Source organism: Calidris pugnax, unplaced genomic scaffold, assembly GCF_001431845.1.
Source record: "Calidris pugnax isolate Ruff unplaced genomic scaffold, ASM143184v1 scaffold281, whole genome shotgun sequence".
Lineage (NCBI taxonomy): Eukaryota > Metazoa > Chordata > Aves > Charadriiformes > Scolopacidae > Calidris > Calidris pugnax.
In genome coordinates, this window is record NW_015091028.1 from 497,116 (window position 1) to 520,971 (window position 23,856).

The following is a 23,856-nucleotide window of genomic DNA, read 5'->3' on the forward strand; positions in this document are numbered from 1 at the left end:
CGCGAGGACTGGATGTGGCGGGGGGGCCACTGGGCACCACTGCCCTCAGCCCCCCCGCCGTGCCCCTCATAGGAAGCCTACACCCGTGTGCTGATGGGCAACATCGACCTGTCCCGCCTCGTCTTCCCACCCAACACGGCCGGTGGGTGCCAAGCCAGGCATGGGGCAGCACAGCCATGCCCAGCCCCCCCCAGGGCATGGGGAGGAGGAAGAGGGCAGGGGGGGCCCTCATCAGCCCACTGGCCCTCATCCCCCTTGTCGTTCCCCAGGGAGAACGGTGGAGGCCTTTGCCCGACGGGCACTTTGGGAGGTGGGACTCAACTACGGCCACGGGACCGGCCATGGCATCGGCAACTTCCTCTCGGTCCACGAGTGTAGGTGCTGCGGCACCGGCGGTGGGGACACGGGCTGGGCTGTGGGGGACAGGGACGCAGACAGGGATGAGGACAGGGGCTCAGCTGGAGCTCCTCATAGCCCGGCTGAGCCTCTTGCTGAGGGCGGGTGTCCCCCACCTGCAGGGTGCTGTGCTCCTTGTGAGGGTGGCTCCGAGCTCCTTGCTGGGGTGACTGCGTGGTCCTTGCTGGGGTGATGCCTCGGTCCTTGCAAGGGTGGTCTCATGGTCTTTGACAGGATGGCCATGTGGTCCTTGTTGGGATGGCCCCATGGTCCTTACCAGGGTGGGCCACAGTCCTTGCTGGGATGGCCCTGCAGTCCTTGCTGGAATGATCCAATGGTCCCTGTCAGGGTGGCCCCATGGTCCTTGCTAGGGTGGCTTCTTGGTCCTTGCTGGGGTCGCTCCATGGTCCTTGCTGGGGTCGCTCCATGGTCCTTGCTGGGGTGGCTCCATGGTCCTTGCTGGGATGGCCACATGGTCCTTGCTGGTGTGACACCTTGGTCCCTGTCAGGGTGTCCCCACAGCACAAGCCAACCCCCGGAGCCATAACCCACAGCATGTCCTCTGCAGGGCCTGTGGGCTTCCAGTCCAACAACGTGCCACTGACACCCGGCATGTTCACCTCCATCGGTACGTGTCCCCACCGCTGCAGCCAGCGCCTCGGGCTCTCAGGGGTGTCCCCGAGGTGCAGACCCCGGCTGTGGATGGAGGTGTTCAGTGCCTGTCCCTGCTCAGGGGGCAGACACAGCCCCTCTGGGGTGGGGTGAGCTGGGCTAGGGGGTTGCTGGGGGTCAGGACTCACCGGGTGCCCTCCTGGCCCCCAGAGCCCGGGTACTACCGGGACGGCGAGTTCGGGATCCGCATTGAGGATGTCGCCCTCGTGGTGGAGGCTCAGACCAAGGTAGGGCAGTGGGGCTGGGCTGGCAGGGGGGGCACAGCACAGGGGGGCTGCAGGCCCGGGGCGGGGACACCCAATGGCACCGCTCTGTGGCAGCACCCGAGCGGGGAGAAGCCCTTCCTGACCTTCGAGGTGGTGTCCCTGGTGCCCTACGACCGCAACCTCATCGACCTCAGCCTCCTGTCCCCGGAGCAGGTACATGGTGCTTGGGGCAAGGGGGCAGTAAAGGCATGTGGGGCCAGCTATGGGGCTGGGCTTGCATATAGTGGGACACCAGGACCATGGCATGAGGCTGGGGCAGTTAAACCCTGAGGGGGGGGGATTCTGCCCCTCAGCCCTCCCCAGTACTGCCTCCAGCTCTGGGGCCACCAACAGCAGAAGGACATGGAGCTGTTGGAGCGGGACCAGAGGAGGCCACGGAGATGCTGGGAGGGCTGGAGCCCCTCTGCTGGGAGGGGGGGCTGAGAGAGTTGGGGGGTTCAGCCTGGAGAAGAGAAGGTTCCGGGGAGACCTTAGAGCCCCTTCCAGTCCCTAAAGGGGCTCCAGGAGAGATGGGGAGGGACTTTTTACAAGGGCTTGTAGTGATGTGCCAATGGGTAAGGGCTTCAGACTGAGAGAGGGGAGATTTAAGTCAAATATTAGGAAGAACTTGTTTGCTGTGAGGGTGGTGAGAGCCTGGCCCAGGTTGCCCAGAGAAGCTGTGGCTGCCCCATCCCTGGAGGGGTTCAAGGGCAGGTTGGAGGGGGCTTGGAGCAACCTGGTCTGGTGGGAGGTGTCCCTGCCCAGGGCAGGGGGTGGCACTGGGGGGGCTTTAAGGTCCCTTCCCACCCAAACCAGTCTGTGATTCTATTCTATGATCCTATGATTCAAAACGGGGTCGGGGCAGGGATGGGTGGGGGGATGGAGAGGGGCAACAGGGGATGAGGATGAGGCCAGTGACCAGGGTGTGGGGCAGCTGGATGGGCAGAGCCAATGGGGGAAGAGGGCTGTGGGCAGTGGGGGGTGCAGGCGGTTGAGGCAGCCCCCCACAGCCCCCACATCCCCCCGTGGTGCCCGGCTGCAGATCCGGTACCTGAACACCTACTACGAGACCATCCGTGCGCGCGTGGGGCCCGAGCTGCAGCGGCAGGGGCTGGAGGAGGAGTATGGCTGGCTGCAGAGGAGCACCGAGCCCTTCCCGCTGGGCAGCGCCGCCACCGCCGCCACCGCCACTGTGGGCACGCTGGCCATCGCCTCCCTCCTCTCCGCGCTGCTCACCGGGCTGCAGGCCTGACCCCCCCTCGCCCCCCCGCCCGCGCCGCCGTTTACTTCTCCCCACCGCTCACTTCCTTTTTTTTTGTTGTTTTCTATTCTCTCGTTTGCCATTAAACATGAGCGACACCGGCGGGTGCCTGTGCGCTGCTGCGCCCTGCCTGGGCAGCCATCCCCCATGGACAGTGTGGGGCTGGGGGTCTGGCCCCAGACGTGTCACCCTCCCCGTGCAATCTGCCCCGCACCGGTGGCAGATTTGGGGCAGATTTTAATTCTCAGGACAAGAGATGGAGGAACTGAAGCAAGAGGGTGCAGGGCAGCCAGCCAGACCAGGGCCATCCCCAATGCCCCATCGGGGCCAGGAGAACCTGAGGATGCAGGGGATGGAGGGGACATCCCAGACCAAGTGTCACGTGGAGGGGTTGGCCACTGGATGCCACGTGAGAAGAGCCTGGAGAAGAGAAGGCTCCAGGAAAGCTGGGGAGGGGCTCTTCATCAGGGAGGGGAGTCATAGCAGGAGGGGGAAGGGTCTGACACTGAAAGAGGGAAGATGGAGATCAGATACCAGAAGGAACTTGTTTGGTGTGAGGGTGGTGAGAGCCTCGCGCTGCTGCGCCCTGCCCGGGCAGCCATCCCCCATGGACGGTGTGGGGCTGGGGGTCTGGTCCCACACGTGTCACCCTCCCCGTGCAATCTGCCCAGCACCGGTGGCAGATTTGGGGCAGATTTTAATTCTCAGGACAAGAGATGGAGGAACTGAAGCAAGAGGGTGCAGGGCAGCCAGCCAGACCAGGGCCATCCCCAATGCCCCATCGGGGCCAGGAGAACCTGAGGATGCAGGGGATGGAGGGGACATCCCAGACCAAGTGTCACGTGGAGGGGTTGGCCACTGGATGCCACGTGAGAAGAGCCTGGAGAAGAGAAGGCTCCAGGAAACCTGGGGAGGGGCTCTTCATCAGGGAGGGGAGTCATAGCAGGAGGGGGAAGGGTCTGACACTGAAAGAGGGAAGATGGAGATCAGATACCAGAAGGAACTTGTTTGGTGTGAGGGTGGTGAGAGCCTGGCCCAGGTTGCCCAGAGAAGCTGTGGCTGCCCCATCCCTGGAGGGGTTCAAGGCCAGGTTGGAGGGGGCTTGGAGCAACCTGGGCTGGTGGGAGGTGTCCCTGCCCAGGGCAGGGGGTGGCACTGGGGGGGCTTTAAGGTCCCTTCCCACCCAAACCAGTCTGTGATTCTATGAGTGGACACAGCGGAGGGGTTGGGGACCTTCACCCTTTGGATGGTGCCCACCAGCAGTACCGCCGAGGGGCAGCAGCATGGCCGTGGGGCGTCAGGGTGCAGGGAGGCATCTCCCCCAGCCCCGGGGGGGCCCAGGCAGGGCAGCAGCTCCGTGGAGGGTTTCCTTCCTCCTGCCGCAGCCCGCGCACCCCGCTGCAAGCGCCTCTCATGTGACCGACGGCTTCCTGTGCGCTTCCCGGCCCCGGTGCCGGTGCCTCGGTACGTGCCGTGCCAGGCGCTGCCCCAACGCCGCGTCCTCGCCGCCGGGCCCTGGCACCATGCTGCGCCGCAAGCCCTCCAACGCCGGGGAGAAGGAGTCGGGACACAGGAAGGTGAGCACCAGTGGCACTCGGTTGCCCTTGGCATCCGCTGGTGTCCCCGTGTGCCCAGCACTGGCCAAGGCTGGGTTGCCCATGGGATGCTGAGCAGGGAGCCCCGGTGTTGTGGGGTTGGGGGAGCCATGGGGCTGCTCCCCACGGGATCTGGGGGCAGTGCCACCAGCAGTCAGTCCCTGCCACCACCGGCCACCGTGGCCCTGCCGATGGATGGTCCTGGCCGCGTCCCGTGTCCTGCTCCCACCCCGGTTTGCAGCCCGGTGGGATGGGCAGCCGGGGGGTCAGACCCCATGGGCCGGGTGGGTGCAAGCCAGGGTGCTGGTGGGACCCATGGGGCTCTGCTGGGGGGGAAACAGAGGCTCCCCCTCCCCACGGCTCCCCGCAGTGTGGGCGGCCGCCTGCCGTTTCCTGCCGGGGGGACAGCCATGGTGCCGGCACACAGCTCCTGGCAAGGTGTCTGCGGTCGAGGCCGCGCGAGGCTGCAGCTCCATCACGTGTGTCAGCCGCTTCCTCCGGCAGCACCGCACCGAGCGCCGGCAGCCACCGGCTCCCAGCACCGCGGGCTCCCGAGCCCCCAGCACAGCAGGGCCAGGGTGGGCTGCGGTCCTGCCCCCGGCGGGCAGACATCCCGGCACAGCCACACACCACGGCAGCTCCTCCGTGCTGGGAAGCTCCCGGGGGGAATCTGTGTGAAGCCCCCCCTCCCTGTGCTGGGGGTGGCCCAGCGAGCCTGGCAGGCCCCACTGGGCATCCCCTGCCCTTGCCCAGCCACCACCGCTGCTCTCACTTCCCTCTGGCTGCCATGCTGTCCGGGAGGGTCCTGGCTTCCACAGCTCCATGGCCCCAGGCTTTCCAGAGCTTCTCTCACCCCCCCCGGCTCCTCCAGCCCTGGGGGGCTTTCCTGGCTGGGGGCGGGGGGCACAGGGCATGAAGCTGTTATAGCTGGAGGTGAGGGAGAGACCCCAGGGGACCAAGCTGCCCGGGTCTCATGGGTTTGGGGGTGCTGGGGCCAGAGCTGGGTAAAGCACCAGCATCTCCCCAGGGATGCTCCGGCTGGTCCTGCCACGTAAAGCCACAGTGGGGATGGAACCGGGTCTCCCTCCCCTGAGCCGGGCCTCTATTAGAAAATGGCAGAAATAAGTAATAAAAGGGGCTGAGTCGAGATGATAAAAAGGCGGAGGGGAAGGCACGGGGCCATGCCTGAGCAGGGCTGGGCTGAGAAGGAGCTGAGAAGGAGCTGAGAGGAGCCTCGGCCACCTCCGGCAGCAGCAGGAGCTCGCCCCTGAGCCGGGCCTCTATTAGAAAATGGCAGAAATAAGTAATAAAAGGGGCTGAGTCGAGATGATAAAAAGGCAGAGGGGAAGGCACAGGGCCGTGCCTGAGCAGGGCTGGGCTGAGAAGGAGCTGAGAGGAGCCTCAGCCGCCTCCGGCAGCAGCAGGAGCTCGGGGCGAGCAGAGCGGCTCGGGAGGGGAAATCGCTGCCGTTGTGGTCCAGGCGGGACCGGGCCCCGCGGTGTGAGCTCTGAGCGCGGCGATGGCCCCCAGCGGAGCTCCCCCAGCCCCGGCACCCAAACCAGCTCCCACCGCAGCGCCGGAGCTGGGCATCCGGGAATGAGGGAGACCCAGGAACGAACAGGTGGCCATCACCGAGGGTGGTCCTGGCGTGGGGAACCCTTCCCACCTGGAACAGGCACCCAAGGACACGGAGAGGAGGGAAGGGGAGCCAGGCAGGGGGGCACGGGGAATTCCGGAGGAGGCGGTGATGGAGGACTGAGACCCAAAACCCGCTTTGGTGGCTTTGGCACAGAGCTGGGGCTCAGCTCCCTGGCCATGCTGGCAGGGGACGTGCTCCCCGGGCCGTGGGACGGTGCTCGCAGGCAGGAAACATGAGCAGCTTTTGGGGCCGGAGCTGAACGTGAGGGCAGGGGCAGGGCAGGGCAGTACCCCTGCTCCCCACCGCTGGAAACAGCCCGTGGCTGTCGGACACTCACAGGGAAGGGAGGGACCAGGCCACCACAGCACGAGGTGGGTCCCACTCTGCTCTGGTCCCCAAAACGCTGTGCCAAGGGGCCATGTACGCGCTGAGAGCGATGGAGGGGCTCTGGGGGGAGTCCTGGGGGTTCACAACACACGGCGGCTCTTGGGGGAGGCAAGGAGGGCCAGGCTGTGGCAGACAAAAACCTCTTCCAGCAGCAGCATCGCCCTGGAGCGGCCGAGGGAGGGTGGGAACTTGGCACGGGGCCGGGGGGACGTGGGGAGAAGCCCTCACACCTTTCCCTCTGCCCCCAGCTCTCCCTCCAGCGCTCCAGCAGCTTCAAGGACTTCGCCAAGTCCAAAGTCAGCTCCCCCGCACCGAGCGAGAAGGAGTTCAACCTGGAGGAGAACGTGAGTGCCCAGGGGCAGCACCCCCTGCCACGTCCTGCTCCCCTGAGACCACCCTCCCGCTGGGCACAGCCCTTTTCAGAGCCTGCTCCCCCAACTCCTGGTGCTTCTGGTGGCCCACATCCCGAGGAACAGCCCCAGGAGCTCCAGCACTGGCAGGATTTGGGGTCTCCCTCCCCAGAGAGTCTTACAGCTGAGGTTTGCCCGGGGCAGGGGGCTCTGCCTTCACTCTCCCCCCCTCTGCCCAGATCCCCGAGGATGAGCCCAGCAGCGCCGGCCCCGAGGACGCCGCACGGAGCAGCGGGATGAAGCTGGGCAAGAAGTGGCGGGCTGTCATCTCCCGCACCATGAACCGCAAGATGGGCAGGATGGCCGTGAAAGCCCTGGCGGAGGGGAAGGTGAGCAGGGGGGGGCCCAGGTAGGCGGGGGGTCAGCCGCCCCCCCATCCCTTGGCCTGACCCCGGTCCCCCGGCAGGGAGAGATGGAGGAGGAGGGGTCCCCGTGCCCCCTGTCCCCAGCCGGCAACACGGAGGGGCCCAGCCACGAGAAGGTGCCCCTGTCCTACGTGGAGATGGAGGAAGACGGGCACCCAGCGCTCGGCCGCCAGCTGTCCAGTGGTGAGCCCGACCCCGGGGGGATTCTGGCCCCTTGCCCCACAGCCGGGGGGGCACGTCCTCACCTCCCTCCCCTCTGCAGGCAGCGAGGTCTCCAGCCCCGGGGGCAGCCAGCGGGAGAGCCTGCAGCTGGAGGAGAGCGGCCCAGCCTACACCGGCCCCTTCTGCGGCCGGGCCCGCGTCCACACCGACTTCACACCCAGCCCCTACGACAGGGACTCCCTCAAGCTGCGGGTGAGCCAGGGGCTGGGGGGTGTTGGGGCCAGGGAGCAGGTCCTGGGGAGGGAGGGTGGCCGGGGACCCCCCTGTGGAACCCCCAAGCTTGTACCCGCCTCCACCCCCCATCTCCCTCATCTCAGAAAGGGGACATCATCGGCATCATCGAGAAGCCGCCCGTGGGCACCTGGACGGGGCTGCTCAACAACAAGGTGGGCTCCTTCAAGTTCATCTACGTGGACGTCCTTCCCGAGGAGGAGGCCCCCCCCCGCAAGAGCCGGGGCTCCGTCAAGAGCAAGCGGCCCAAGCCCAAGACCCTCCACGAGCTGCTGGAGCGCATCAACCTGCAGGTAAGGGGGGGGCCACCCAGCTCGAGCCCGGGGTCCCGCCAGCAGCAGGACCACCCTCCCCTCTGCGTGGCGGCCAGCGGGAAGGGCACGGCGGGGAGGGCCGGGGGTAGCCATGCAGCACCCCGCTCACCCCCGCATGGTGCCCATGGCAGGAGCACACCTCCACCCTGCTGCTCAACGGCTACCAGACCCTGGAGGACTTCAAGGAGCTGCGGGAGACCCATCTCAACGAGCTGCACATCACGGACCCCCAGCACCGCGCCAAGCTGCTCACGGCCGCCGAGCTCCTGCTGGATTACGACAGTAAGAGCCAGGGGGGAGGTCGGGGATACCCCAGGGTACCCCCACGCCGGGCAGCCCCAGCCCTGCTCCCCGCTGACACCGCGTCCCCTCTCCCCCAGCAGCGAGTGAGCCGGAGGAAGGTGACAGCTCCGAGGCCCAGCCTTCACCCTTGGAGCCCAAGGGGGACATTCCCCGGGACTCGGGCTGCTTCGAGGGATCGGAGGCCTTAGACAGCAGCCGGGACGAGGCCGAGCCGGGCGGGCCTGAGGGGCAGCTGCAGGCGCTCTCCCTGGCAGAGTCCTCCTGAGCCTGCCCTGCCGGCACTGCCCACCGACGGGCGCAGCCCACCCCCGGCAGTGGGTCCGGCTGGAGGGGATGGCTGCTTGCGGGGGGGACACTCAGGTGAGCCCTGGCAGCAGGACCCCGCAGGCAGCTCGGCCCCCGGTCCCATTTGCTGCCCCCAGAACATTTTGTACTGCACTGCCCCGCACCCCTACCCTGACGTGGGTGCTGCAGGCACCCCGGGCACCGCGCCCCCCACCCAGGGCCTGGGTCACCTCTCCGGGGGTGGCCCCACTTCACCCACAGCTTCAGAAGCTCCCCCCGGAGCCCTCGGCTGCTGGGCTGAGCACACAGGAGCCTGCAGGGACAGGCAGGGCCAGAGCAAACCCAGTGCTGAGCAACTGGGTGGGAGAGCCCAGAGATGCCACCCAGCCCAGCTCCTGGCCACGAGGGAGGACACTTCCTCCAGCACCTTCCTCGCACAGCCAGGGCAGGCAGGGAAAGGTTTGCTGGACAACTGTGGGGGGAGAGGTTCAGCCGCGCTGGGAGCAGCCCAGCAAGGGCATCATGAGCCCCCTTCCTCAGCTCAAGGGGAGCCCCAGAGGCCACCAAGGTGGTCCAGGGGGTCCAGGGGGGCTAGGAGAGATGGAGTGACCGTCCTGCTGCGCGATGGGCTCAGCAGAGTGAGGATGTCACCCAGCACAGCCCCATCCAGACCCCCCCAAAGCACCCCAGACAGCCCCCAGGAAGGGGCAGGGGAGCTGCAGCCCAGCCAAGGCCCCCCTGCATGGGCAGGGTCGTGGCAGGGGCAGGCACCAAGGGATCTCCAAGGGAGAAGGACGCATCAACCGGCTGCTCCCCAGCTGGGGGGACCTGCCCCAGCCCCTTTGGGCCAGCCCTGGCTGCTGTGGGCCACCAACTCCAGTTCCCGCGCTGCAGCAGCGGCCCGTGGGCACCCAGACTGTTCCTTTGAGCTCCATCCCAATAAACGCCTGCAAGACCATTTCTCTCCAGCATTTAGCCTGCTTCCGACCTACCCAGGGAGGGAGTTGAGGGGGAGCAGTGACTGCAGGTAACCGAGAGCTTCCCAGGGCCCTCCCTGGCTGCACCCGCCAGGATTTGTCACCCCTCAGCCCGGGCTGCAGCACCCACACACCCAGACCCCCCTCACCCGCAGGACGCAATGGGACGGCGCGGACAAGACACCCTGAGGCATGAGATGAAGAGGCTGGAAAGGCACAGGGAAGGGGGCAGCGGGCGTGGGGAGGTACAGACAGAGGCAGAGGCTACAGCTCAGCCGTTTTTCAAACCAATTAAGTTTCCTTCATTGTTTTCAAATTAAAAAAAAAAAAAAAAAAAAGAAGAAGAAGAAGAAGAAAAATAAAGAAACACCAACCCTCGCCCTACCCCCACTTCCTTCACAGAGAACCTGAACGGAGCAGGCAGGAACCACAGGTGCAGGCAGCCTCCGCGCCGGCCCCAGCAGGCAGCACTCCACACACCACCCTCCAAAACACATTAGTAAAACCAAAAAATACACTTTTTCACAACGAGTTTGAGATTTGGTCAGTAGCGTGTTGGGGTGGGTGGGAGAGGAGGGGAGCTCCCACGGCCGGCGGGGGGTGTGGGGCCTGGGGCTGGTCTCAGGAGCCCCCCTGCCCCGGGGGTGAGGGGCCAGGTCTGGCTGCAGGGGGGCAGAGGGTGGGAGCCGGGCAGCTCCAGCCCCGCTGGCCGTGGGAGGCCCGAGCTCCTTCCCTTGTATGTGCCAGCAGGGACCAGCTGCAGGGACACTCTGAACCCGCTGCCGGAGCCCAGGGCGGCAGCTCTGCCCTCTTGCCCAGGAGAGGAGACCCTGGCACTACGGGAGAGGGGCCAGCACCAGTCACCACGTTAATGCCATGTTAATACCACTTCGGCCACTGCCAGGCACGGCCCAGGTCAACACTGTGAGGGGCCAGGGAAGAGGAGCAAGTTGGGAGGCACACATCGGGGGGACAAGGCCCCCGCTTCGCTCACGCCACTGTCGAAAGCAGGGTGGCACAGGAGGCCAGGGAAGGAGGGTGACAGAGAACCAAGCAGGACTGCCCCAGTGGGACATCCTCCTCCTGCCACCCACTCACCCCATGTCTGTGGGGAGGCACAGAGGGACCCAGCACTTGGGAGAGCCCAAAACTACCTTCCTTCCATCTCCAGCCCTCGCGGGGACCCCCCAGACATGAGGCTCCTCCCAGCCTGGCTGTCGGGCACAGCACAGGGAGCGTGGTGCTGGGAGGGGAGCCCTGTCCCAGCACAGAGCTCTGCCACCGCCGCCTGCCCCGGCCTCTCCTCCCTGGGGCAGCTCTAAGGCACCACACGGCCCGGGCAGCCCCGGGAAGAGCCAAGGCTCTGGAGGCCTGGGGATGGCTGAGAAATGCAGGGAGGGACACGGGGACACAATGACATGACACAGAATGGGGGCTGAGGCTCTGCAGAGCAGCGTGCCACAGCCTGGGGGGCGAGGGGAGGGCACGCCGGAGCTCGGCGCTGGCACCTGGGAGCAAACGCAGCCCTGGCAGGAGCTGGAGAGGTGGTGGCACAGGGTGACACTCCCCTGCAGCTCGCTACAGCCCTTGCACAACCGCTCTGCGGCCAGCGCGGGGTGGAGACAAGCGGCAGGAAGACGGGGTGCCCCCTCCCTCCCTCGAGCCCCGAGTCGGGCGTGAGCCCCGGGGAAGGAGGGGAAGGAGGGGAAGGAGGGGAAGGAGGGGAAGGAGGGGAAGGAGGCCCCCGCCATGACTGCTCTCACACCGGCTCAGTCACACAAAAAGAAGGAGCACGGGAAGGAAGCTACTTTAAAAACCGTTGCCAGCAGAACACCTTCCCAGCTGTTTTGGCCCTTTTGGCACCAAAATGTCTCCAGACAAGCCCTGCCACGTTAACCAATAAAACAATGCCACAGATTAGCGGAAGGAGGGAGGAGGGGGGAGAGGACGCTACTGCCATAAATTGCTTTCCCCTTCCCATCAGGATTCCTCAGCAGTAGGGAGCAGGCCAGCCCTAATGTCGCTTCTGAGCTGCTTGACAACAAGTCGCCTCATCAGAGAGTCGGGGCCAGAGGCGGGGACAGCCCCGGCCACCGAGCCCGTATTTAGCATCCAGGACAACCTGCAGAGCAAGAGGTCCTGCCTCGGCCCGCAGGCAGACCAGCCCCAGTGGCAGTGAGAGCCCCTCGGTGACCAAGGCGGGCCACTCGGGCTCGTTACCCTTCGGCACCGTGCAAGGCCAGCGCCGGCCCACACCGCCCGCGCATCCCGGGGAATAATGACTAAAGCAAAATGGCCATGAGGAATCGTTTGCCTGCCATCCAGCCCATCTCCTCCTCTCCTCCGTCACTTCCAGCTTTGATTAGACAAAACAAGAAAGTTCTCCCTTTCAAGCAGATGCTAGTGTTCTGCTTGCCCAGTGTCCTGGGATGGGACCGGGAGCTCCCCAGACGTTAGCTGCTTCTCCTCTGGCACGTCAGCGTCGCTCAGGGGTGGTGCAGGGACCTGGAGACAGAAGACAGCAGTGACTTGCAGGAATACACCCCAGAGAAACAGCAGCTCATGCCCAAGCAGGAGAAGGCTCTGCCACTTCCCACCGTATTCACGGAATAATTTAAGTGGGAAGGGCATTCTGGAGGTCTCCAATCCAACCACATCCTTAAAGCAGGGCTAGTTCCAAAGACAGAGCGGGCTGCTCGGGGCCATACCCAGTGGGGCAATGGCTTTCTCCAAGGACAGAGATCCCACACCTGCAAACTCCCACCCCTCCTCAGCCCCTCCTGCCTCCGTAATCACCAGCTCCTGGGGGTGCCCTCAGGGCAGAACTGACAGCTCCAAAACCGCAGCCAGCTGTGATTTCCTCTGAGGTTTACTAGGACTCCGAGGAGCCCAGCACGCTCCTGGCCAGCTCCAGAGAGACACTGGTTTCCAGGGCCAGAGCACAACAGGCTTTAAATTGGCGACCTCTCAGGGAGGCCCCAAGTGTTGCTCTGTTCCTGCTGAGTCACACTATCAGCTTTTCCTCTGCTGGCCCAAAGCACCAGCGACTGCAAGCAGGACACCCCCTCATCCCCACTGTTCCCAGAGGGAATCACTCACGGCACTCGGGTGAGGGACGCTGCCATCCTTCCGCTGAGCGCTGCCCTCCTCTGCCTGCCCACCGGGGGGGCCCTGAGCAACGGGGGGCTCTTGAGAGCTGGGCCCCCGCGGGCACGACTCCTCCTGAGCTGTGCTCTCCTCCTGCTGCAAGATGCCCCGTCTGTCCAAGACACTGCCAGAACAGAATCACACCATCAGAGACCCCACACCTCTCCCAAAGCCAGCTTCTCTCCCAAAGGAGAGCTCCTCCCAGTCCCGCACTGGGCTCTGGGGCAAAAATGGGCAGGGCTGCCCCTCGAGAGCCTACCTGGGGGGGAGAGGCCCACAGAGCACCTCACAGCAGTTCTTCACTATGTTGCCATGGCTGTAGGGGTTCTGCACGCGGTTCTTCCCAGTCCAGGACCCCTTAATCTGCAACAGACAGGGCAGAGGCTCAGGTCTGCTCCATTGCCACCCGCAGGGAGCCCAGCCTGTGGGGCACGGCAGCCAGGGGGGCACGGCCGTGACGCACCAAGGAGGCGAGGATCAGAGGAACAGAAAGACTCTACTTACGTCTTCGTTGGTTGTCTGATTCAGTGCCACCAGGAAGGTGTGGAACCCAGTTAACCCCACCACCGACCACAGGGTGAAGAAGCAGATGAGCACCTCCAGTACAGTGAGAAGAGTTAAGGACTGGGAACAGCCAGGAACAGCCCCAGCCCAGCTGTGTCACCACCCCAGGCACACCGCCCTAACTTCCCTGCTTCTCCTTGACATGGTTTTGTTTTACCCTCCTCCCAAAAGCCACGGAAGTGCTCCTCACCTTGTAATCATGGGGGAAAATGCCCTGAAAGACCCCTTAGAGAAGCCCAGGCATCAAGGCTCCAGCCCCTCCATAACACAGCTCACACTGACCCCCAGCTTTGGAGAAGCCAACCCCTCCGCACCATGGAAGGATATGTCCCCGGGGTTTCCTTCAACGTGTTCAGAAACCCAATCTTCAGAGATTCTGGTAATACAAAGAGAGAGATACTTTTTGTCTGGAACGTCTCGCTGAGTCCAGTTCCCTTTCCCCCTCCATCACCTCTGGGTTCACAGCACCATCTGTGCCCCCGCTGCCCCTCAGCCCCCCCAGCCTCCTGCCCCCCGCAGACTCACTCAGTGCTACGTAGACTATGTTGAAGGTGAAGATGTAGATGGTGAGGAGTGAGAGCGAGAGGATGAAGAGGTAGAAATAGCGGTAGTTCCTCTTCCCCACGCAGTTGCCCACCCAGGGACAGTGATGGTCGAAGCGCTCTGTGAAAGGGAAGATGGAGATCAGTGCTGCTCTGCCACGGCCCTGCCGGCCTCCACACACTACTCCTCCTCCAGGCCTTACCCCTTCCAGACCCTACCCCTGTGCCCCAAACTCAGAAAATTCCAAGGCTGACGAGGGCTCCCTGGACCACCAAGTCCAATCCTCTGCTAACTCAGGGCCCCACATCATGGTCCCCTTCCAGAAGGGGAGACCAGGTAAGAAAATGCAAAAAATGATCTACTAATGAGTTGTTTTGCACATTAAGACAGAGCTTGGCCCCATGCATTTCTTCTCCCCCCGAGACCTGAGGTATAATAGCTTTTACTAGAGCAGCACACGGGTTAGATGAAGGCCTCGGGGTTCAGAATTTCTTATCTAACCCATGTGCCACTTTATTCCTACTAGGACAATTAGAAGGGAGTTCAAGGAACTGCATAAACATGCAAAGGGCTGGGAACCTGCAGAGGAGGAAAGGGATTCAAAAGAATGGGATTTCTTCCTTGAGAAGGGATGTTGAACATGAGCCAACGATGATACACAAGAGCTAAGACAGAATCTGCTGTGCAGGGAGGGGAACACACACCAGGAGCACCGGTCGCACCAGCAGAATCTCCGTGCTGATGCAAGGAGCTGCCTTCACACAAGACACAGCTCTCCACTGGAAGCCTCTAGCCCAGCACGGCCAGCAGTGAGCAACACTCAAAAGCAGGCTGCACGTTTCCACTATTTAGGCTAGTTAGGCTTATGTTAGACTAGTTATTGCCAAAGAAGCAATGGCAAAGATGAACCACCTGGCTTCAAGTTCTGAGCAAATCTCAAGCTCCTGGAGCTTCAGATGAAGCAGGCTGTCCCTGTCTGTTCACAGCACACCGTGCTGGCCTCGCTCAGTGTGAGACCCGATGTGGAGTGAGACCTGGTCTCTCCCAAAGGCTCCCCCCTGACCCCCAGCTGCAGGAACCTCTTCTACTCACCCACACAGTTGTCGCAGATGCTGCAGTGAGAGGCACGGGGCGGACGGAAGATCTTACACGTGTAGCAATACTTCAGCTTCACTATCTGGTTGTTGATCTGGAAGTTTTTAATCCGCGGGGGCGGGCGCTGACCCTGCGGCACGGTCCCGTTGGTGGCCTCTGGGAAAGAGGACCAAGCAGAGATGAGAACCACCTGCTACACCAGTACAGGCCTAGAACGAGAACTCGCCTCCTTGCTTCTCCTACCCACAGGACCGGGGCCTGCTAGGTCCTGCTAGGTCCTGCTAGGTCTAGAGCCAGCGGCTGCAGCTCTGCTCGCACTGTCCAGAGCCAAGCTGGCAGCTTGGAGGCAGGAATAAGGATGCCAGAGCTTTCCTGGGCAGATTGAGCAGAGATGGGGGGGGAGCGTCACTCTACAGACGCCCATCCACCAAACTTCCCCTCTACCTGAAGGACCAGGGGGCCCACACCAAACTTCCTGCCCCCCTTCCCGAAAGCAAACAGAGTTTGTATGTGCACAGCTACAAGAGAGAAAACAGCACGTGAGAAGTTCCCAGAAAGGGAAGCAGGTACTTCGCACCATCTTTTTGAGACTCAGACAAGCAAAATTAGCCACCAATCCCCACTTCTGGAGGGCCAGCCAGGAGGAAAGGCTCCGCAGAGAATGTAACCTGTAAATATGTCAGAAATGCAGAGGCTTTTCCAGCTCTCACCAGCTCAGCTGGCTCCTCACTCACCGATCTCCATCTCGATGAAGGCTGCCTCGTCAGGCAGGGCTCTGGGGATCACCCCGGGATCGCTGAAGCTGGTCCGCAGGAGCGTGGCCATGGCGAAGAGGAAGAGAACTGCTGCGAAGACGGGGATGGCCGGGGAGAGCTGGACCGCCAGGTACCGACACCTGCGGAGAGACGGCAGGAGGCCATGAATCAGACCAGCGCACGCTCCGCCCGAGCCAGGGCCTGAGAGCCTGGCACGGCATCAGAGCCTAGACTTTTCTGCACACTGGTTCCATCTCGAGAAGAGAGGCTGTTCAGCGCTTCCTCCCAGTCCCACCCATCCGGGGAAACACCCCTGGGGCAGCTCTAACAACTACCCACGCTCAAAGTACCCCCGTGTTTTTAACCAGCCAGGCACAGCATACTTTCCAGCGTTTTGGTTTGTTTCCAGCTGACTACTCACGCTCAAAGTACCCCCGTGTGTTTAACCAGCCAGGCACAGCCTACTTTCCAGCGTTTTGGTTTGTTTCCAGCTCCCATTTTGCTCAGAGTCACAGTGACAACAGAAACTGGCCAGAAGGACCCCGCCGCAGCCTGCTGCCGAGGGACAGACCCAGGAGAAGCACCCATGGCCTGGTCCCAGAATCCACCACTGGAGAGAGCTGGCAGGCACAGAAGCCCAGATCTCTGGCTGTCCTCTAGAGAGGCAGCAGCTTCCAGTACCACAGAAATGACTTTCCAGGGATGAACCGCATCCTGTGCTTCTCAGGAATGGATTCAGGTGGCAGTGCAACATTCCCGTGCAACAAGACGTCTGGCTTCCTTTGACTTTTCTGAGGGAAAGGACTTGAAAGGTCCAACTGAAGCAGAAAGGCTCCTGCTCCCAGACCAACCCAGCTCAAGAGAGGAAACACAGCGTAAGGTTTGTTTGCTTTATAAATACAGAAAGGTCCAATGAGGAATTTATGCCGCTAATCCCGCTGATTGAGGTGGTGCAAAGGGAGCAAGTACATTAATTTCTCTGTGGCCCCCGTCACCTCTGGACACCCGCAAACATGTCTGCATGGGCACCGCAGCACAGGCCATGCAGGAGTCATGGGTTAGAGACACACTCGCCTGAAAGAAAACATACTTTTACCCCGATTCCTTCAGAAAACCCCCTTTATGTTGGGGTGAAGTTCCTATGGATGTTTCCCATGGTTTAATGGAAAGCCCACCCAAATCCCAACGGTTCTGCAAAATTCCCCCTCTCCTTGCACTCCTGCTTGCCTGGGTTCCTCCCGACGAGGTTGGGTTCCCAAGCTCTCTGGTGAGCCCTGACTCCAGAGGGGTGGATCCAGCCCAGGCTCCTGCTCCCATCCACAGCTGATCTCCAAGAAAGCATAAGGCTACTGTGGTGAAAGGCACGGGATTATCCTCCCTGGTGGATCTCTCATCCTAAGCAAGGTGATTCGTACGACATCCGTAGCATTAACTATTTAGTTCTGGATCACCTTCCCACCCATAGCTTCTCCATAATGCAATAAAGGTTCTAGCTCCAGATGGCTCTTTTGCAGCACTGGATTCTGCAAGCCCACCATCTACTGCAGAAGCCTCACCGGGCTTTCATTTGCCGTTGCTAGACTCCAGTGACTGTCCCCTGTGTGTGATGAGGTACAGAAAGGGCTGTACACTGAGACTACGGTGTGCTTTGGTCACAGCCACAACACGAAGCATCCACAGCGATGCACAGGGCCTGTCCCCATAACCAACAGCGTTAATTTTAGACACTACAAACTGTGCAGTTACTTAAAACAACACAACCCATAGAGGTGTCTGTGTGCAGAGCCCTGCCTACACCCAAAGAGGCAGGCGGAGTGGCCACAGGGCTGAGCTCACCGACTGTAGGCAGCTTCAGACAACTTCACTTTCTTTTCACAAGGGCAAAGTCTAGAGAGAGAGCTGCAAGTCAGCCAGCAATTAAACAGAAACCTTGGATCCCATTTTGGGAAGGAATATGGGTTTATTCTTCTAAAAGCTGGACGCGGTCCACCTCAAAGGGCTGCAGTTTGACCCATGTTCAGCTGACATGACAGCTTTTATAACTGTTGTAACAACACGAACATGTTACAGGCTTAAAATATGGATTCATGAACTGTGTTAAAGCTGAGCCAAAACTGCGCCAGAGCTCCCAGCCTCAGATATACACTAACACCTTATAAGTTTCTTCAGTGCACTGTCAGCCAGGAGATTTATTACCTGCAGGCACATGATCGGTGCCGGGTGCTCTCTCCCGGGCACAGACCTGGAAGCTTTGCACAGCAGCGCTCAGGGAGCATCGGGATCAGTCCCTGCCGCAGCCCATGCCGTCCCCGCTCCATCTGCGCACGAGCGTGGGATGTGACTCACTCCCTGCTGACCATTCCCTGAGCATCTTTGTGAGGAAACCTGCCCTTGGGGGATGCAGCACGCCCTGCTGTCCCCGAGGCACAGCAAGAGTGGCCTCCAGACTGACGATACCACACCACTGAGCGCGGCATGGGAGTGGGAAGAGGGAATGGGAAGAAGCCTGCAATTTTAGGAGATGAAAGAGATGAGTGCGTGACTGTCCTGCCCACTGTGGTGAGGGAAGCAGCAGCATCCAGCCGGTGTCCAACCCCTCCATCCAGCTCCCAGCGTGGCACAGGCACGGGGCAGGCTAGGTCTCCAGTTGAGGAGGGGAGAGAAGCGATCCCAGAGTGTCTGTCTGCCCAGAGGCCAGCAGCAGAGAGGGACAAAGCCCCAGCAAACACCAGATGCCTGCTCTCCTGTCTGATGGGGAAAAGACTTCTAGAAGCTTATGCAAGGAAGTGTTAATGCTGGCTCCTGCAGCCCCCATTCACCGAAGTGCATGAGGTGTCTGCTCAGTGAAGCCATTGTCCTGTTGTCATTGTCCCTCCAGCACGAAGCAAACATCCCAGCACCACGCTGGACACTCAGTCCCATCGCTCAGCCATGCCCCAGCACAGCAGGGGCTGAGCAGGGCTCTCCTGCCTCCCCAGGATGCTGGGCTGGCAGCGCTGCTGGATCCCCTCGAACGAGCACGGCCCGGGGCCAGGTCAGAGATGTGTGAGCGAGACAAACCCCCACCGTGCTGAAACTGCACCCCAAAACCCAACACCGAGCCCACTGCCTGCCTCCCGCCCCGCACTGCGCTGGCGGAGCCTTGCTTTCGGGAAGGGGCCTTCCAGGGAATGTGCCCCGTCCACCCGCCAGGGCAGAGAGAGCCCCGCACCGGCCAGAACAGCCGAGCAACAGGTACGGCCCCGCGTGAGGCTGTGCCTTGGTACTCACTCGCCCCGGGGAGCCCTCAGTCTGCGCCTCGACTCCAGCGCGATTACGCTCAGCAATTCATTTACAGTCCTAAGTAACAGACATTTTAAAGATCTTTTGTTTGGGAAAGCTGAGAGTCAACAGAGACATACTGTTGGCATGTACGGATATTGCTCCTCCTCCGCCCCCAGTGCAGTATCTGTGTTCTTGAGCATTTTGTCATCTAACAGCAGACAATAACAGCACTATCACAACTCATCATCATGGGGGACGGGGGGGGGACTGGGGGTGAGAAAGGCTTAAACAAAGAGATCATCAGAATGGAGCGGAGGGGGAGCAGCAAGAAGCAGCAGCTGGGATGTGCCATGAGTTCACAGCGCAAGGGGTGCTTGGCCGATTATTTTGTGACTTTGGAAGGTCTGTTTAAGCAGCACAGTAAGGAAAGCTCTGGAGGAAGGGGAAAACACGCCAGCCCCAAGGGAAGAGGACTTCAGCCATGGCCATCAGGCAGCACTTCTCACTGCCAGGCCCCTCCAGGGCTCAGCGCAAGCTCTGCTCTATAATTCATTTACATCTCGCTTGCAAATCACCTATTTAACTTTCCTAAACTAACACCTAACCACAACATGTACCTGTCCCGAAAGCTGGAGAAGCAGAGCCTTTCCCAAAGGCCTGGCCCTCAGCAGAGCACTCCCAGCCATCTGCATCTCCTGGACCAGGGATGGTTTCCCAGCGCTGATGTTGTGGTCATTTGCTCTGAACCCCTGGGTAATGGCCGCGCTGCCAAGCTACAATTCTGGGGCCCTTTCCCAAGCAGCAGTCAGGGAGAACCAGAACTGCCTACAGAAACTCTCCCCGGCTGTCGACAGCGATGCAGAAAGTGCTGCGAGGACACGGCACGAGCTTCCAACCCAAGCCATGCAGCAGCCGACCTCAGGCAGGGGACACAGAGGGTACACCGGCGTTATTGCTCCTCTCCCAGCTGCACTCCAATCTCCGGGCAGGCGGGAGGAGAGCACCCCGAGACCCGGTGCCACAGAGAAGGGCAGGCTGCGGGGAGAGCGAGTTGTCCTCTGAGAAGGAGCCCACGTACAAGAAAAAGGACTCGCAACTCACAAACCCGGGAGCAGCCACTTCACACAGAAGCCGATCAGCTGATTTGTACCAACAGGTTCACTTCTATCGAGAGAAACTATAATTCCCCAAAAGCGATAATCACCTTGACATAGACCTAACCAGAGGCAAAAGCCATCTCAGAAGCGCTTCTTTTTCAGTGCAAAATCTTGGATCTCTGGGGTTTGGGAAAAAAAATAAAAAATAAAAAATAAAAAATCAAGTCACATGAAGGGTCGAGCATAGATTTTTATCAACTCATCAGAAAACAAAGAAATTTTAATCTCTACGTAGCTAAGAAAGGAGAAAAAAAAATAAAGTGATAAAGGTACTTGGTTGTTGGCAAAGCAAACAGCAGCCCCTCTCCGTGCCCAGGAGCCTGGCGTCGCGGGCGCTATCTGGCCTGTAACATTTACAGAGGCTGGACCTTGGTGCTGGAAAGCTGAAGACAAAAGAAATGCAGTTCTCTTGCAGCTGCTCTGGAGAGCTGAATGGAGAAGCCTGGCTTCAGGAGGGCCATTACAGACACGCTGGCAACCTGCAACGGAAACCCCCAGCAGCCAGAGAGAGGACGCTACATCCCATCGTCTGAATTCCCATGTGGATTTCACTAATTGCTTTACCTGGGCTCCTCCTTGCGCTCCAATACGACAAGCGTAGCTGCACGACTAAGTGCCCTAGCACAAAAGCTGACGTCCCCAGTAAGTGTCTGAAATAATGCCAGCAGGATACTGAGCAGGATTTTCTGTGACGCGTTACGGTCCCAGAGTAGACCCAATTAGACACAGGTCTGGGACCCTGCAGGGACCGGCCCCAGCCCTGAGCAGCAGGAGCTGGTCTGCCCAGGCGGTGGGGAGAGGTGCCCTTGGGCAGAGGACTCCACGGCCCCTGCTTTATCTGGGAGGGAGGAGCCGATCTCCAGGTAGAGCACTGATAGCTCAGTCTCCCTGAGGAAAAGACTTACCCCATTCCAGACCGCAGCTCTGCAGTCTAGGGCATAAAAACATTAAAAAAAAAATCCCCCACACGGGGCTGAGGTGGCTTCAGAGCGTTCAACTGGAGATGTGGCAGATGAGCCGATGGCATCAGAGCTACTTGGAAGGTGGGGGGGAGTAAAAATACCAGCAGCAGCAGCCCAAACAGAGAGGCTGTCGTTTATTCCATGGCCGGGGAGGACTCTTTCGGGGAGAAACACTGGGCTTATCTCATGAGGCGCGATGCCAGTCACCACCGGCTCTCCAGCAACGGCGTTTGTAATCAGAGCCCAGCCAGAGCAGCCTGCAGGGCGAGGATCAGACCCGCGCCGGCTCCCAGCGCCCAGCGAGATGTTTTCTGGCTTCAGGCACCCCCGAGCCTTGTTTAGACAAGGTGTGACTGCGCAAGTGATTCAGCTGAATGAAACAAGCGCTCACAACACGGGCACCCCTGCAGCGAGCGCGCAGGAATTAAACGGGCTCCTCCACCCACCACAATCTGCTTCTCCCCAAACCCAGATCCCAACAACCCCAATCGTTCCTCCGTAGCACAAACTTTAAGAAGGAAACCACGAATTTCAGCACAAATCTGCCAGAAGCTGAAATGAATGGGTAACACAGCGAAAAGATGAAGGCCGAGCCCCTCAGGTAGAATCACCCCGATGCCCTCAGAAGGCACCCGGGGGAAGCAGGACCCTCGAGCAGCCAACCCGCCCAGCCGGGGCGGCGACGCACAGACGCTGCGGAGCGGTCCTGGCTGGGAAGGCAACAGCTCACCCCTGCCCCAAATTCAAAAATCCCCCAAGAATTTCCAACCAAACCCACCTCTTTCAAACAGAAAACTTTACGGTGCTGTGCTTTGAGAGGATCAAATGGGTATTTTGGATTTTCCCAAACTTTTCCTCATCTCCTGCTGGGTTTCAGGCAGCTTAACTAAAATTCAGAGATGACTCTGCTCCCAGCCAAACCTCCCGCAGGCCAGCAGCCCCCACAGAGACCACCCTCCAGCCCTATGCAAAAGGCACGTCCTGGGTGTCTCAGTGAGAGGAAGGACACGAGTGACCCTGCCACAGGCCTCTGCCTCCTGGAGCCTGGGAAGGGGCTTCTCGAGGAATTCCCAGGCCCTTGCTGCACCCATGACAAACCAGCCATCACACCACCGGCTCTGCTGGCACAGCCCCGCACTGGAAGGGCAGCCCTTGGGTCCCTCTGCCCCACACAACCACAGCTGGCGAGGGCAAACATGGCAGAGCGGGATGTGGCCTCGCTCTTCGGCTAAGGACAGGCTCCGCAGGGAGCGAGAGCAATTATCCCTCGCAATGAGTGTTTCTGGAGCAGTAACACTCAGTAGTTCTTCCTGCAAGGCAGGAAGTCTTAGCCCCATCTTTCGGATGGCGAAAACACCCAAACAACAGAACAAATGGTGGTGTCATTTCATACCTTTGAGTTCAGACTGAGTCAGGGATAATCTGGGCTTTCCGCTCTGGGGAACCCCAACACCTCACATCCCAGTCCTACGGCACCGGCCTCCACAGCTACACGACAACTAAGCAGAAAAACCAGTCTCATGCCTGACCAAGACCCAACATTTGCCACTTCATCACTGCTCTTGGGATGTGGCAAGCCTCCCCGGACTGTTCCAGAAAGCCCTTTCCCAAGCTGCCAGCGATACCCGCTAACAAGAGGAGCCAGGGAGAGCAATGCCTGGCCAGGGGAAGCTGAGACAAGTCCCCTGGCCTGGGGAAGACGTCCAGGAGGCCAGCATCTGGGCTGAGTGCTTTCTGTATCTGGAGGAATAGCCAGGGCTTAACCCTTGAGCAGTTTCTTCCGCTTGCTTTCCTGGCTTAAAGAGCTTTTGTGTTACCCAACACCATGTAGGACCTTGGCCTCTCTAAGAACAGCATAAACATGCTGATGAAGGCAGAGGAAGGAAAGTTTCACAGTTGTTCAGCTGATCCAAGCTCATCCTCAAACCAGGAAGAAGGGGCAGTCCTGTCCCCTCCCCACAACACCAGGGCTCAGCAAACAGAGGCCTTTTTTCCCCTTTGTTTGTTTTTTTTGGTGGGATTAGTCTAAGGCCAGATCGGTTCCCCAGCCCAGCTCACGGGGAGAGCTGTGGGGAGGGGGCAGGCCCTGCTCTTTTGGCAGCACCCAAGACCGGGGCTGCGGGTCTTTAGGCTGCCAAGCTGAGCTAAAAGGGCGGCCGGATCCTCTCCAAACACCAGAGCTCCCGGGAGCGTGTGCTGTAGTGCAGCACTCTGCAACACCCAGCCAGCTGGCGGCTGCAGGGCAGGTCGGATCGGTGCTAAACCAACCCCACTGCCACCGAGCTCACTCCTTTTTGTGTTAATTCTCCGGCTGGGTCACCTCCCTCACCGGGCTGACCGGGGGCAGGATGCAGGCTGGGCCCCGCTGGCCTCGGCTGCTGCAGCAGCAGTGCCCTTGCACCCCGGCTCTCCCCGGGCAAGGAGCAGGCACCCCAAACCCCCACCCCCTCCTGCCCCGCTCAGGTCAAGGGACTCCAAGTCCCAACCACAGGGAAGCACACGGAGAGCCGGCGTCACGCCGCAAGCAGAGACAAGGGAAAGCTCCCCCAAAACCCCCAGGGTCACCCTGCTGTGGGTGCAGGGGCAGAGCCCACCAGAGAGCCCCGCACCAGGCTCCTCTCCGCCACGCTCCCCTCCCGCTCCCAATGCCACCGGGCAGACGGGCCCTGCCCGAGCCCTGTCCCGGGGCCGCGGGGTCAGCCGGCCGCCGCGGGGAACTCACTCGAAGGCGAAGAAGAGGGCGCAGGTGCCGAGGATGAGGAAGAGCGTCAGGTAGAAGATGCCCTTCTGCCGGGCCATCATGATGCGGCCATCGCAGCAGAAGGTGTTCCTGCCCGGCAGCTTCTCCCATTTCCGAACCACCTTCTTCCTCGCCACCATCACCGACATGGCGGGGCCGTCACTGGGGCGGCGGCGGCCGCCACACCTCCAGGCGCTGCTGCTGCTGCTGCTGCTGCTGCTGCTGCTCCTCCACCGCCCGCGGCCCCGGCATCATCGGGGGGCGGAGGGGGCTCGGTCGGGGGCTGCGGGGAGAGGAAGAAACACCTCAGCACCGTGAGTGACCGGC

General features: G+C 61.1%; 3 protein-coding genes across 4 annotated transcripts in view; 2 read left to right on the plus strand and 1 right to left on the minus strand.

Annotated features, from left to right (window-relative positions):
• Positions 1-2,602, plus strand: part of XPNPEP2 (X-prolyl aminopeptidase (aminopeptidase P) 2, membrane-bound) — an 8,895-nt gene extending 6,293 nt beyond the window's left edge. Inside the window, exons 19-21 of the mRNA XM_014955987.1 lie at positions 1,219-1,295; positions 1,389-1,487; positions 2,356-2,602. Of these exons, the coding sequence (XP_014811473.1) occupies positions 1,219-1,295; positions 1,389-1,487; positions 2,356-2,565 (386 nt within the window). The 3' untranslated portion in view covers positions 2,566-2,602. The remainder of the gene's footprint in view (positions 1-1,218; positions 1,296-1,388; positions 1,488-2,355) is intronic.
• Positions 2,603-3,993: 1,391 nt separating this feature from the next.
• On the plus strand, positions 3,994-9,283 carry SASH3 (SAM and SH3 domain containing 3). 2 transcript variants are annotated; one of them, XM_014956056.1, is made up of 8 exons: positions 3,994-4,151; positions 6,444-6,539; positions 6,785-6,934; positions 7,012-7,153; positions 7,233-7,384; positions 7,510-7,716; positions 7,869-8,019; positions 8,118-9,283. In XM_014956056.1, exons 1-8 carry the CDS (start codon positions 4,098-4,100, stop codon positions 8,303-8,305), a joined length of 1,140 nt encoding a protein of 379 aa, XP_014811542.1. In that variant the 5' UTR covers positions 3,994-4,097; the 3' UTR covers positions 8,306-9,283. The 2 variants fall into 2 exon arrangements, with proteins under 2 accessions (XP_014811542.1, XP_014811543.1); XM_014956057.1 differs by having other exon boundaries at positions 8,121-9,283.
• Positions 9,284-11,595: 2,312 nt separating this feature from the next.
• Positions 11,596-23,819, minus strand: ZDHHC9 (zinc finger, DHHC-type containing 9). The gene is made up of 9 exons (XM_014956058.1): positions 23,512-23,819; positions 15,386-15,546; positions 14,649-14,807; positions 13,539-13,676; positions 13,341-13,389; positions 12,954-13,056; positions 12,709-12,812; positions 12,402-12,573; positions 11,596-11,807 (listed from the first exon to the last, which is right to left on the minus strand). The coding sequence occupies exons 1-9, from the start codon at positions 23,676-23,678 to the stop codon at positions 11,703-11,705; spliced, it is 1,158 nt and encodes a 385-aa protein (XP_014811544.1). The 5' UTR covers positions 23,679-23,819; the 3' UTR covers positions 11,596-11,702.
• Between the last annotated feature and the right edge of the window lie 37 nt (positions 23,820-23,856).